At 38.7% G+C, this 13,210-nt stretch overlaps 1 protein-coding gene across 6 annotated transcripts in view; it reads right to left on the reverse strand.

The window, feature by feature from the left end:
- Positions 1-13,210, reverse strand: part of MCF2L2 (MCF.2 cell line derived transforming sequence-like 2) — a 232,239-nt gene that overhangs the window by 46,033 nt on the left and 172,996 nt on the right. For all 6 annotated transcript variants that reach the window (XM_063078277.1, XM_063078295.1, XM_063078315.1 and 3 more), the window contains 3 exons: positions 4,036-4,102; positions 2,874-2,989; positions 1,903-1,972 (listed from right to left, as the gene is read on the reverse strand). In XM_063078277.1, the coding sequence (XP_062934347.1) occupies positions 1,903-1,972; positions 2,874-2,989; positions 4,036-4,102 (253 nt within the window). The remainder of the gene's footprint in view (positions 1-1,902; positions 1,973-2,873; positions 2,990-4,035; positions 4,103-13,210) is intronic.

Raw genomic sequence — 13,210 nt, forward strand, 5'->3', positions numbered from 1 at the left:
AGAACCGGTAATCGTGTTTTTAATTACTCCATTTGTCTTAGAGAATAACTTTGTGCTTGATAAAATTTATTACTTGTATTTTGTCTCCAACCTCATAAATCATGTAAGATTAGATGAGGATTTGCAGTCTGGATTAATTGATTTCCAAGATTCTTCTCAACATGGGGGGCTATAAAAAGCTTTGTGAAACTTTAGGAAAGAAATTCTTTCAAGAGAAGATGTTTAGACAGCGATTCCCTGACCATTTCCTCATATTTGAACAATCTTTATTTTATAATATGCATTTTTTTCCACAGGAATTTGGCCCTTAGTTCATTCAACAATTTAAATGATCTTCGCATTCATGACAAGCAACCATAAAATATTTCTGAACTCTGAAACTAGATTTCACATTAGTGCTTTGATGAGTGCAAAAGTGCAAAAGTTCAAATAAGTGCAAAACACTAACAATGTTACAGAAATTCAAAAAGGAAATGAATCAGAGTGAGTACAGGAAGTGTTTAGTGTCTCTGGAGTTCTGGCACTTGAAAAGCCTGTGCTGGGGCTGGAGAGTCCCTGCAGGACCACGGAAGGGCTCTGCTGGTTAAAGACTCTGTTTCTCCATTATGTCAAATACCTTGAAATCTGGACATTTTTGTTTGCTAGCTTTCAATTTATCACAAGTATTATTTGGGTTGTTTAAAAAACTTTAAGTTGTTTCATCTGTTGTCGTGGGCACACAAAAAGAAAAACAAGAAAGAGAATTAGAACGGCTAGCTGGGAGAGAAAGGAGAAATTGGAAAGATTTAGAAAGTGCAGGGCATTAGGATCATTTGCATGGCCATCCTAAAGGGGAAGAAAGCATGTGGTGGGGAACAGTGCTGGGTAAAACATTTCTCAGTGCCAGCTCCCATTGGCCCAAACAGCTTGTTTAGCTCCCAAAGCAGGGGTGGAGAAACAGGGAAAGAGGGAAGAAGTCCGAGTGGTGAGGAAGGGGAGGTAGTTGGAGGTATGGTGTTGTAAGACAGGAAGTTCACAAATTGGGTGCTAAGCCTAAGAGAGGCTGTAGATTTAAATATTTCTAATCATCTTCTATGCTGTAAAAAATAAAATGGAAGAAAATATATTTTCTGAGATTTTTAGTTTAACACCAGTACTTCTCCTGAGAATATGGTACTTTAAGCCTGCTGTATAATTCTTGTCCTAAAACATAGCTCAGTTGTTCAGAAGAGGGTCATCTGCTTTGGGGGCTCTGGGTGGCCAGCCTCCAATTTCATGGGGCTTGCAGGAAACCAGGCTGGCAGCTTCTCCCACCTATCAGTGTGAGCTCAGTCTCACTGGACTCATGGATGAAGTGAGGGAGAATAGGAATGCCAGCAGTGCTGCAAAGGCCTCCCGTTTCACATTCAAAAGACAGGTATAAGATCTACTCTCTTAGCAAATTTCAAGTGTACAGTACAGTATTATTAACTATAGTCAATATGTTATGCATTATATCTCCAGAATCAATGTGTTACGTTCATCCTACAACTGAAAGTTTGTACCCTTTGACCAACATCTCCCCATTTCCCCTACCCCTGGCCCCTGGCAAGCACCCTTCTACTCTGCTTCTATGAGTTCAACTTTTTTAGATTACACAGACACACACACACAAACACACAATGGTGAATATGAGAGATGATGGATGTATTAATTAACTTGATCGCAGTAATCATTTTACAGTGTACCCGTATATGAAACCATCATATTGTACACCTTGAATATGTGCAATTTTTATTTGTCAAGTATACTTCAATAAAGCAGATGGCTCAGGGAAAGCAGATGTAAGTTTTAGACCACTGGTGTTTCCATTTGCTCTTGCACAGAATTAAGGGCTGACTTTAATCACATGGTTATTTTGATTTCTCGGGAACACAGACTTACTCTCTTGAGAAAGCAATGTGCCAGAAGTTCAGGGTTTTCAGCACACTTTTCCAATTCTTTTAGAAAAGTCCTAGGGAAATGAAAGTATATATAACAAAGCCTTGATTTTTACATGCATGGGGTTAAAATTTTTTCAAAAGTAAAATCACGTAAAGTTTTAAGAGGTGCCTAGAAAAATGTTGTTCTCCAGGCTTTATCGCTCTTGACTCATCTTCTACACAGTAATTTGGAAGAAAAAAAAAAGATTCTGAGTCATTATGGTTACCCTGAAACCAGCCACAGCTGTTCTGATAACTCTATGCACTAGCCACGGACAAACTGGATACGCTGAGGCTCCCCACGACATGATGATGATGTTTGTAGGAACTGCTGCTGCTGCTCTTACCCATATCACTGGGAGCTTACCGTAAGCCAGGCACAAGCACAGTGCTTCACAAACAATATCTCATTTAATCCCACACCAAATCCTGCAAGATAGGGTTCATATATGTGAAACCTGAGGCTCAAAGAGGCTGAATAACCTCTCTAGGGAAAGTAGCAGAAACGGGCTTCCATTTCAGTTTTGTTTCTGACCCATGGACAAGGGAGGGGGTTAGGAAACAACCGTGGTTCAATTCACCAAGCAGTCTTTCCCACTTCATTAATTAGGTGTGCGATCTTGGGGACATCACAGTGAGTAACATGAGTTAACAATCTGCAGTTTCCTCATGGGCAAAATGAAAGGGTTGAAAGACAGTTTCTAAAAAGTCCCTTCTTCTTCAGTTCTGACACCCAGGACATGCTCCACAGTCCTCAGGGGTCCTGTGGAGCTTCTCCCTCCTTCACACCCCATCCCTCCCCAACCCAATCCACTGACTCCAAACCACCTGCTTAAGATGAAAACGTCTAAGCACTTTCATCTCCAAATCCCATCAGTCTGATTTCCACCCTTCTCTTACTTTCCATTTTTCCTGATAATGTGAATTATATACCTGTTGTGAAATTCATAAAGTTCTCTAATATTCCCAAAGAGAAAGTCTTTGTTATTCTGAAGAACATCTGGAATCAGATGCTTCAGCCAGATAAAATCCATTGGAGTGATATATCCCTGCAGAGGTGGAAACAAGGTAGGTTTTACAGATAGGAACATAAAGAGGTGATCTGAATTAGCTACCCCAGGAACCAGGACTTTAATGAAATAATTGGAGAATACAGCACACATGTTTCCTGAAAGCTATTCTAGCAAATACTTTCTTTTGCTATCATTTTCCACCTTCAGAAGGAGAGGACTTAATGGCAATGAAAATAAAATGGCATTTTTATGGGAAAAACAAATTTTTTAAAAAATGTAAGTTATACAATTCTAATGTAAAAGAAAGGAAAAAACTTACCTATCATTTTATGACTTGATGCAATTACTATTACATTATCTTATATTTCCTTCATGACTTTTAAAAAGCTCATTTGATTTAGTTATAATCACAATACGTATATAATTTTATATTGTTTTTCCGTGTACATTTAAGACTCAGCTTATAAAGTTCTACATATGTATTGTTTTTAACTTAATCTTATATCAGGGCATTTTTCCATGTTGCTACATATTATCCAAAATTATTTTTTAACAGTTGAATAATGTTTATGCAGCATGTATATCATACTTTATTAACCATTTCCCTTTTTTATTGGACATTTGGGTTGCTTCTGATAGTTTATTGCTAAAAAATGTTATAATAAATAGCTTTGTACATATAGTTTTTTCCTTAAGATTATTCCCTTGGGAAAAGAAGGGAAATATGTATTTTTACTCTCCAGGAAAAAGGCTACTTTAAAAAATGAGAAACAATCTTTCCTTTTAAAAGTATCAAAAACATTTCAGTTATAATATCCTTTATTGGCACACCTATGGTGAACATTGCTGGAATCAGTATGAATTGGCATAATATTTTGGAGCTAATTGGTTACGTGGATCACGAGCCATCAAAATGCTCCTAACCTATTTCTACTGGAGAGACACTCGTGATGTTATAAGACCTGAAACCTTGGTGGGAATTCTAGAGATATGGCAACTATTTTGAGTCTCTTTGTACAACAAAACTTCTCCAGTTTGCATGTACATTTAACACTCACCTCCCACCTCGCAAATCTACTTACATCAATTATGCTCTTAATTTCTTTTATATAAATCTCTTCAGTCTCAAGCAAGTCACGTATAATGCGCCTGAATCACAGCATCAGGTGAGAGGTTGAAAGAGAGAGACAGAGGGACAGGAGAATGCTTTTTGAGAATAGTGCTCATCGATATGGTTCCCCTTAGTGGCTCACCTACTTAGGTTCTGGTCAGTTTACTTTGTTCTATTGAAAACCCAAGGCCAGCATCTCACAAAAGCACACTCTGGTCACACTGGTATCAAGAAGAAACAGTAAGGTTAGAGGACTCAAAATCCATTAGTGCAGCCAGTGAATGACCTGTCCTCTGGGTGGGCCATGTAGCATGGAGGTCAAGAGGGCAGTTGTTGGAGTCGGAAATGTCAGGTTTGGATCCATGGTCAAGGAAAGTCTGTCTGACTCCCTACCTAGTACATGTGGTTCCCTACTTTTTCCTCCGGTTTTCTGCTATTTCATTGCTCACATCAAGATCTTTGACCCACGTGGATTTATTTTGTTGTATGTGGAGTTAGATGGAGGCTAGTCATGACTCCTTCCTCTGGCATTGGATGTTTCCATTTGATTTCCTAAGGCAAAAGATAAGAGTTCTGTCTGCTTCCCTCAAGAAAGGTAGTTGGAGGGTGTGGGAGGCAGAATTCTGAGATAGGCTGCAAGAATCCTGGCCCCTGGTGTACACGCACCTCCCCCAAGATAGTCAATCAAACAGTAATTTAGGTGCTCTGTGAAGGGATTTTGCTCTTCAGCTGACCTTAAAATAGGTAGTCCAGTTGGGCCTGTCCTGATCACATGAACTCCTACGTCTGGGTCTAGAGGTCAGAAATTCAAAGCATAAGGAGTCAGCACAAGGGATATTCCCCTTTGCTGGCTTTGGAGATGGAGGGGGCCATGCAGCAAGGAATGTGGGCCTCTAGGAGCTGAGAGTGGCCCCCAGCTGACAGGCTGCAAGGAAGCAGGGAGTTCAGTCCTACAGTTGCAGGGAACTGAATGCTGCCATAACCACAAGAACACAGAAGATCCAGAGCTCCACATGAGAACACAGCCAGCCAACACCTTGATTTTAGCTTTGTGGGACTCTAAGCAGAAAAGCCAGTCATGCTGTGCCCAGACTCCTGTCCCAGGGAAACTGTGAGCTAATCTGCTAAGTTTTGAGTCATTTTTTATATAGCAATAGAAAATCAATAGGAAAAGTGAGGCCAGTCCCCACATCTATCCCAGACAGAATGTTTTCTTTCTCTCCTTAGGTTATGTGGCTACACTTATGTTTTCTTTTAGTGCTTCCAGTGGGTGAGCGGTTATACAAGAGTTCATGAATAGAATATATACACTGATGATTTCCCGTGAACTTTCGGTGGGTTATCTATTAAATGGTAGCCTATCCTAACAAAGGATATCTTTTTCTCTCATAAAAATGAACAGAGCAAAAGACTAATAATTTAACAGAAAAAAAAATGGAGAAAGGACACAAAATAGGAAGTTCATACAAATACACAAACACCATTAATCTTATGAAAAAAATGCTCGGTCCACCCTAATCCAACAAACGTATATTAAAAAGGAGTAACAATTTTTATCTACTAGAATGGCAGAAATTTCAAACCTCAAAGGAAGATAGGCAGATGAGGATGTGGAAACACTCTCAGTAATACTGGTGGAAGTGTAAATTTGTGCAAGCTCTTTGGAAGATAATTTGAAAATATCTCATCAAAATTTTAAAAATGTGCTCCTTGACTCGGTAATTTTACTTTTAGGAGAATGTTCCTTGTTTGTAATTAGAACAATAGAACTTCAACAACAACCAGATATAAAGTGGAAATTACTTAAATGTTCATCAAAAAATTATGGTACGTACATATAATGAAATGCCACGCAGTTGTTAAAAAGAATGAGAAAGATTGATATGTGCCAACATGACAGAGTCTAGATATTTTAAGTGGGAAAATAAAAGGCAAGATGTAGAACACAACTATTTGTGTAAAAATGAGTGTGTTCTTATAAATGTATGTAACATTGTATATGTTTAGAAGATTTATGCAAAGAAATTTAAGACATTGTTAACAGTGATTATTTTTGAAGACTGACAGTGAAGGCTAGAATATGGGGAAGGAGAATTTCTACATTTTACTCTATACTCTTCTGCAATGTTTGATTTTTTAAAAAAGAAACATTTGCTGCTTTTATAATTTAAAATAATGGCTTACATGACATTTTAAAATGAATGTAACCAGAAGTAATGACATGTAAACCCCATTTGAGAGATATAAATAAATCATACAATTTACATATTGAATAGCTCAACAATTACTGTTTTTGTTTTTGTTTTGGTGGCTAGCTGGTATAAGGATCGAACCCTGGACATTGGTGTTACCAGCACCATGTTCTAACCAACTGAGCTAACCAGTAAAGGATACACACTGACAGGAGAGACAATTTCCAGAAGTATAAAGACTATGAAAAAGTTACTTTAAGATCATACCTAGCTAGGAGAGTCACTAAGTAAGAGGTTCCTGTGCTTTTTATAAATCATTCTGAAACAATGACAGTTGCTATGTCAAAAGGAAATACAGGCCTTGATACCAATATGTTTTTATGAGCCCTGACATCAAGTAAGACCACATCAATAGTTCATAACATTCATAGAAAAGCAGAAGACAACCAGCCTCTTATGCCCTCATGAAGCATTGAGCTTAAGCAACTTGGCACGTCAGTGTAAGGATGTATTGACAATTAAATGAAGTTAGAAGGCAAAGAAATAACTAGGTGGTAGAAATAAATCTTATTATTCAGCAATTACGTAGGGACTTAAGAAACTGTCAGGAGTTTTTAGGAATCTGACACAGGATATATTCACAACTCAGAAGAAAAAAATCCCTTATGAGGTCATGTCCCAGTTTATAGTTTGGAAAATAGTCTAGCAATCTCATCCAACTGCTTCGTTTTACCTGTTGGAATACAACAGGTAAAAGTCCAGTGATAGGAATTCCCCAGAACACTGATTGGTTACGTTTTGATTCAAATTAGTAATTAAAAAAATAGTCTTATACCATCATTAAGCCATCATTCTTTCTTTCCTTTTCTCTTTTCCTTTCAAGTAAATTTATAAAGTAGGAGAAAATTTATGACTCTTACTGATGATTGCCTACTTTATTATTCCAAAGCATGTTAACTTTGTTCATAGAAAAGACTCAAGTATTTACCATCTAAAGTATATACATATAATGCAGATGAACAATTTAAGCATGTACAATAATTTATGTCCTGATGGATAACTACCCAGAGGTGGGGGATTATAATTAGGAAAACAAATGGAATTTATAATGCCAAGCAGCCTGCATTAGTGTACCACCAGTGTATATCCTGGCTTCACATTTCAAAATGAATCCCCCCATCCTCTAGGTCATTAAGGGAGAAAGGCAGGCATAATGTATTTCAAAGAAATGTTTCTTCTCCGAAGCCACATTTTGTTGTAGCATAAAAATAGAGCTTTGGATATGTGGTTCCATTCTATAAGACACCTCCTACGTGTTTCAGATGATACCACAACCAAGGAGCAAGAACAGAAAGAATATGCCTCTTAAAAAAAAAAATGCAACCCTGTTTGGTAAGCAAAACCATTAAACTGCATACAAGTTAGGATTTCCTGATAAGTTTCTTCCTTGTCCATGCACCCTAATCCGCACCCCCTTTGAACTCTTGCCCCTCATCCCTACTACTCCCATTTCTCAGTGGAAGAGTTTCCTCCTAGGAACCAGACTGTCAGAAGTCTAATTTTGCTCATTATTGTCAACACAATTTGCCATCAAGCATTTTCATTGACTCCTCCTATCACATCATACATGTTATAAAGAATTACAGATTTTCACTTTTTAAAAATTCAGGTTTCCAGGTTTCCTTCCATCTTCTTCCCTCACATTGTTGACTTCTACAATTTTGTGGTCCTCCCAGACCTTTGGTCAAGTTGCCAATGGTCTGTATTGTTTTCACCTGGATGCCTCCCGGACACCTGGATCACATCAAGTTGAAATAGAATTCATTAGATGGAAATAGCATGTGTATTAGTGGAAATGCCACTTTTCTAGGGTTCCTAAAACATTGTTATTTCAAACTCTCCCTATCATCTTCCTTTATATCAATCTGTCACCAAGGCTTGTCATTTCATCCCTCCACATGCTTCCTGGAGTTACTGCTTTTTCTCTACTTCTGATGCCTCCACCACAAAGCAAGCTGTCAATTGCTCTCATCATGTACACTTTGGTGCACTCCCGGCAGCTCCCCATTGCCCCTGAGATCTCACTGTCATCAGGCTATGTTGTAGACTGTTGCTTTGTCTCCCACAGATTTGTCACCCCTTTTCCCCTGGGTGACAGAGCTGCCAAAGATTACTCAAAGCCCATCTCTTCTGAGCAGTGAGAATCCCTGAAAAGGGGTTAATCTCCCAGAACCCTCAAGAGCAAGGCATTCCTTCCATTTGGGAAATTAACCACGAATTGGGGTTCTCTTCCTGCATTTATTCTCCAGACTAGGAAGTTCCAGGAAGAGAACATAGGTGGGGTTTTTGCTAAGTATAGTTTAACAAGTTTAACAATAGAAGCTGGTAACATTCAGTAAGACAAGCAAGGTGACCTTCTATAATGCAATTTTCAACAAAAGCTTAATTTTAGCAAACATTCTCTTCTTACAGCAATTTCCCAGTATCTTTACATATCAATCAGTACCTGTCTGTCTTTGAGCCAGCAGCCTTGCTGTGTTACAATTCTTTATCTTACAACAGAGACTATATAGCCTGGGGAAAATTTTCTGTCCTTTGCAAGGTGAATATTTGAAACTGCAAGGCTTTGGAAAACCAGTCCCTGTGAAGGACATTTGTCTTATGCATAATTCACAGTAGACCACCAGACTATGCCTTCCTAAAGCTCATTTCCATCATGTACTCATTCTCTCTCTTCAAGAACTTCATTTCAGTAGCTTTCAATTGCCTACAACTGCCAAAGTTCCTTCCAGGATTTTAAGACTCTCCATCCATGCCTTATCCATATCCATGGGATAAGGATCTTCTTCAGGAGCTTGCTCTAAAGGTAAATCTAGATTTACACATTCAGAATGAGAAGTGGTGTGCAGGAGTTAAAGGTAAAATCTGCAATTTTCACAAGCACCTCAGATGCTTCTAATGCAGATGGTCCCCCTATTCAGCTAAATAACACTAATCTGACCCACTGCTTTTAGGAACCTCCCCTTCCTTCAGCTAGGCCACTGTTGTCACTATTTTCCACCTTCTTTCAAATTCCAATCATCCTTAAAAACTCTAACAGCTTTACATGAAATCAGTACCACAGTCACCCCTGTTTCCATCCCAAGATCATTATATTCATTTACCAAACACTTACTGGCTCCGTGCTACAAGCCAGGCACCTTGATAGGCATTTGGGATAGAGAAATGTACCATAATCCCAACCTTAGTAAATTCACAGTCTAACAGAAGAAGCAAGAAAATCAATGACTCTAATTAGTGTGATAAGGTAACAGGGTAGTCAGTCAGGTGCAGATGAGGGGCACCTAATTAAGCCAGGGGTGGGGGAGGCACTGATAATTTTGAGTTGAGTAAAGTTTAAGCAGAGTTTTTTTTAAAAAGCAAGCAAGGGGGAGAAGGAGGGGAAGTGTGTCCCAGGCTGAGGGTAATGGCATTCAGGAGGGAGCAGAGGGAGTGATGGTGCACCAACTACTGGCACATTTTTTGGTGGAGCCAGGCCAACCATCTGGTAGGTTCCTAAAGTGCTAGAAGCAGATATAACCATAAAGATGATCCAATCCATCCCTTCTCTTACAGGTGAAAACAGAGAGTCCCAGAGGTGTGAAGTGACTTGCCCAAGGTCTACAGCTTTGGCGAAACAAGTGTTCTTCCTACTGCATTGTCACTCTTGGCCTACGTTTGGGGTGCATCTAAAGAACTATCTGCTGATTATTAAACAAATTAAAACAAAACTAGCATGGTGTTCTACCAATACTGGATTTCAGAAAATTGCGGTTTCAATTCTATTTCTACTTCTAGAACACATAGAGGGTAATTTTTTCTTTTTTTACAAAAAGTTATTTATTTTTCATTTTTTGCCAGAAAACAAGTCCTAATACATTTAAAAAGACTAAGATCATAGAAAATATGTTCTCTGACCACAATAACAGAATGAAATTTAGAAAACTTGCAAACGTGTAAAAATTAAACAACACTCTCCTAAATAAACAATGAGTAAAAAAGAAATATCACAGGGAAATTAGAGAGTACTTTTAGATAAAAATCAAAGTGCAACATATCAAAATTTACAGGATGTAGGGCTCATGCAGTGTTTAGAGGAGAATTTGTACTTGTAAACACCTATATTAAAATGCTACATTCTTTTTTAAGGTGTTAATCTCTTTGTAAATTTCCTCCTTCATGTCCTAGACTTTTTACCTTGTTTCATTGTGTTGTCTGAGTCTTCTCATATCTCACTGAGTTTTCTTAAGATTGTGGCTCAGAATTCCTCTTTGGTCATTTCAAGGCTTTCCTGCTCTACAGGGTCTAGGTATTTGAGAATTACTGTATTCTTTTGATGGTGTCATATTTTCTTGGGTTTTTGTATTTCTAGTATCTCTTCGTTGATGTCTGGTCATCTGGTATAGCAGTTGCTTCTTCTATTACTCTGGAGTGGGCTTTGAGGAGAGAGACGTCCTTTTCTTTTCTGATCTCTGCTGGTGACTCTCCTTGTGTCAGTGTAGTTGAGTGTCTGGTGAGTCACCTGCATGGTAGCTGTGGCTACTGCTGTGGCATCTAATGTTTTTGTGGCATCCATGGCTGTGATGGTGCCTGTGGTGGGCCACCTATGCAGAAGTGGTGTTTTTGGTGTGCTCCTGGGAATGCTGCCCTCGGCTCCTACCTAAGGACCCCAGGAATGCTCTGTTTCTTGCCAGCATCCAGGTGGAGGAGGCTGCCCTTGACTCCTGCCTTAGGACTCTGGGTATGCTCTGTTTCTTGCCTCTGTGCTGGGTAATCTTGAGCAAGTCATTTCCTTTCTCAGGGTCTCAGTTTCTTTGTGTGTCAAAGGACTGGATTGATAGATAATCTTGACTATCCCCCTTGGCTCTTATAGAGTATTCTGTAGACACATCACCTCTAATAAGAGATATGATGTGATTGTTGGTCTAATTGTCCTTGCTTTTCATTTCTCATAAGAAATGAAACAAAGGTCATAGGACTTTCTATTCATTTGCAACCTTGATTAACTAGATAGTTACTGTGTAACTAGAGTGCTAAATACTGACAGCAAGGGGAATGGGAATGGACTGGGCTGGAAAGGACTTGGAGAAGGTGAAATCTGACCTGTCCTCTGCAGTAGGTGTGGGGCTTGTCCAGAAGACAGGAGCAGGTTCCAGGAAGAGGCAGCACAGCAGGGGCTAGGGTCGTGGCCACGTGTGGAGACTTGCAGGAACCAGGCTGTCAGGGAGGGTTGGGATGGGGAGCATGGGAGGCAGGGGAGCCAACTGAGGAGATGGTTGTCATGCCAGGCTGAGTGCAGACACAGTGGAGGAGGGCAGGGGAACATGTGGAGATGGGTTGGACCATGGCAAGCAGGGCAGACAACTGTCCAGGAACCTGTTTCGTTAAACACAGAATAAGGTCCCGAGGGCTCAGACTTACGGGAGCATGTTCTCAGTTTTACATCCTTCTTCTGTTTCAATTAGGTGCTCCATAATTACATAATAAATTCCCAGAACTGTAAATAGTAACACACGAAGCACTATGGACCCACACAATGATCATGTTAAAATGAATGGTTTTTTAAGCTTTAATAAAGATCTGATGAATATGAACACTTGCCTGGCTCCTGGAGGGAGAGTTTTGCTTAGTTGCTGGCCTGCCATCTATTCCTTCCTCTCTCCTTTTGTATCTCAGTTTCTAAATTTTGTTTTTTATATTAATTGGGTTTGGACTCACTCTAATGTTTTTAGAGTAAACTACCTCAAGTAAATTACCTCAAGATGGGACATATATTATTATTAAAATTTATCTGGATGGTGCTCTCCAATATCACGTAACAAGTAATGACAGAATAAATTTCATTGCATACACCACTTTTTAAAAGAGGGATGGATTATAAACATAATCCCACTTAGTCCTAATTCAAGTTAACAATCCTTGCATTTGTATAACATTTTAGGGATTATAAAGTTTTTTTTAAAATATACATTAAATTTATCACTTAAACCGTTTTTAAGTGTACAATTCAGTGGTATTAAGTACATTCACAGTGTTGTGCAACCATCACCACTACCTGTTTCCAGAACTTTTTCATCTGAAACTGTGTACCCATTCAACACCACCTCCCCATCCTCCACCTCCCCCAAGCCTCCAACAACCTCTATTCTACTTTCTGTCTCTATGAATATTCTTCTTCTAGGTACCTCATATAAGTGGAATCATACATTATGTGTTCTTTAATGTCTGGTTTATTTCACGTCACATAATGTTTCCAAGGTTCATCTATGTTGTAGTATGTATCAGAATTTGATTCCTTTTTAAGGCTGAATATCTTCCGTAAATGGTGTATGTATATATACCACATTTTGTTTATCCATTCTCTGCCCTGTATCCCTTTATGCAGACCTGTTTGCATCTTCATCTACAAGCAGATATCCTATTATTCTATTGATTCCTTTTTTTCCTGAGGGTTTATTTATTTATTTAGTATGATACAAACATCTCTCTTACACATATTGCCCTTTCTTTCTAAGATTACTTAGTCCTAAATCAGCAGGGCCAATTAGATGTCAATATTGGGTTTTATAACTTTAGACCACCAGACCAACCAACACCGATTTATGAAATGTATATGGTTTTGCATCATGTGGATTTATCGAGGACTTTAGAATTGGCTTTTTAGGAGTCCAGTCATAAGAAAAATAGCAGTACAGCAAACTATTCCTAATTCTCAACTAGTGGTCTCCTTACGTTAAGTAATAACTCAATATAAATCCCAGGCAGACTTTTAATTGCCTTTTAAATTGGTTTGTGTGGGATTTGAATCATGTAGCTCCATAAAGCAGGCAGTTAGCACTTAGTAATTATTAACTGTAAAGGAAAGGGAAATAGGAAATTATATTTTAGTTGTCCCTTAAATATCAACAGAACCAA

This window comes from Cynocephalus volans, chromosome 1 (genome assembly GCF_027409185.1).
Source record: "Cynocephalus volans isolate mCynVol1 chromosome 1, mCynVol1.pri, whole genome shotgun sequence".
NCBI classification, from domain to species: Eukaryota; Metazoa; Chordata; class Mammalia; order Dermoptera; family Cynocephalidae; genus Cynocephalus; species Cynocephalus volans.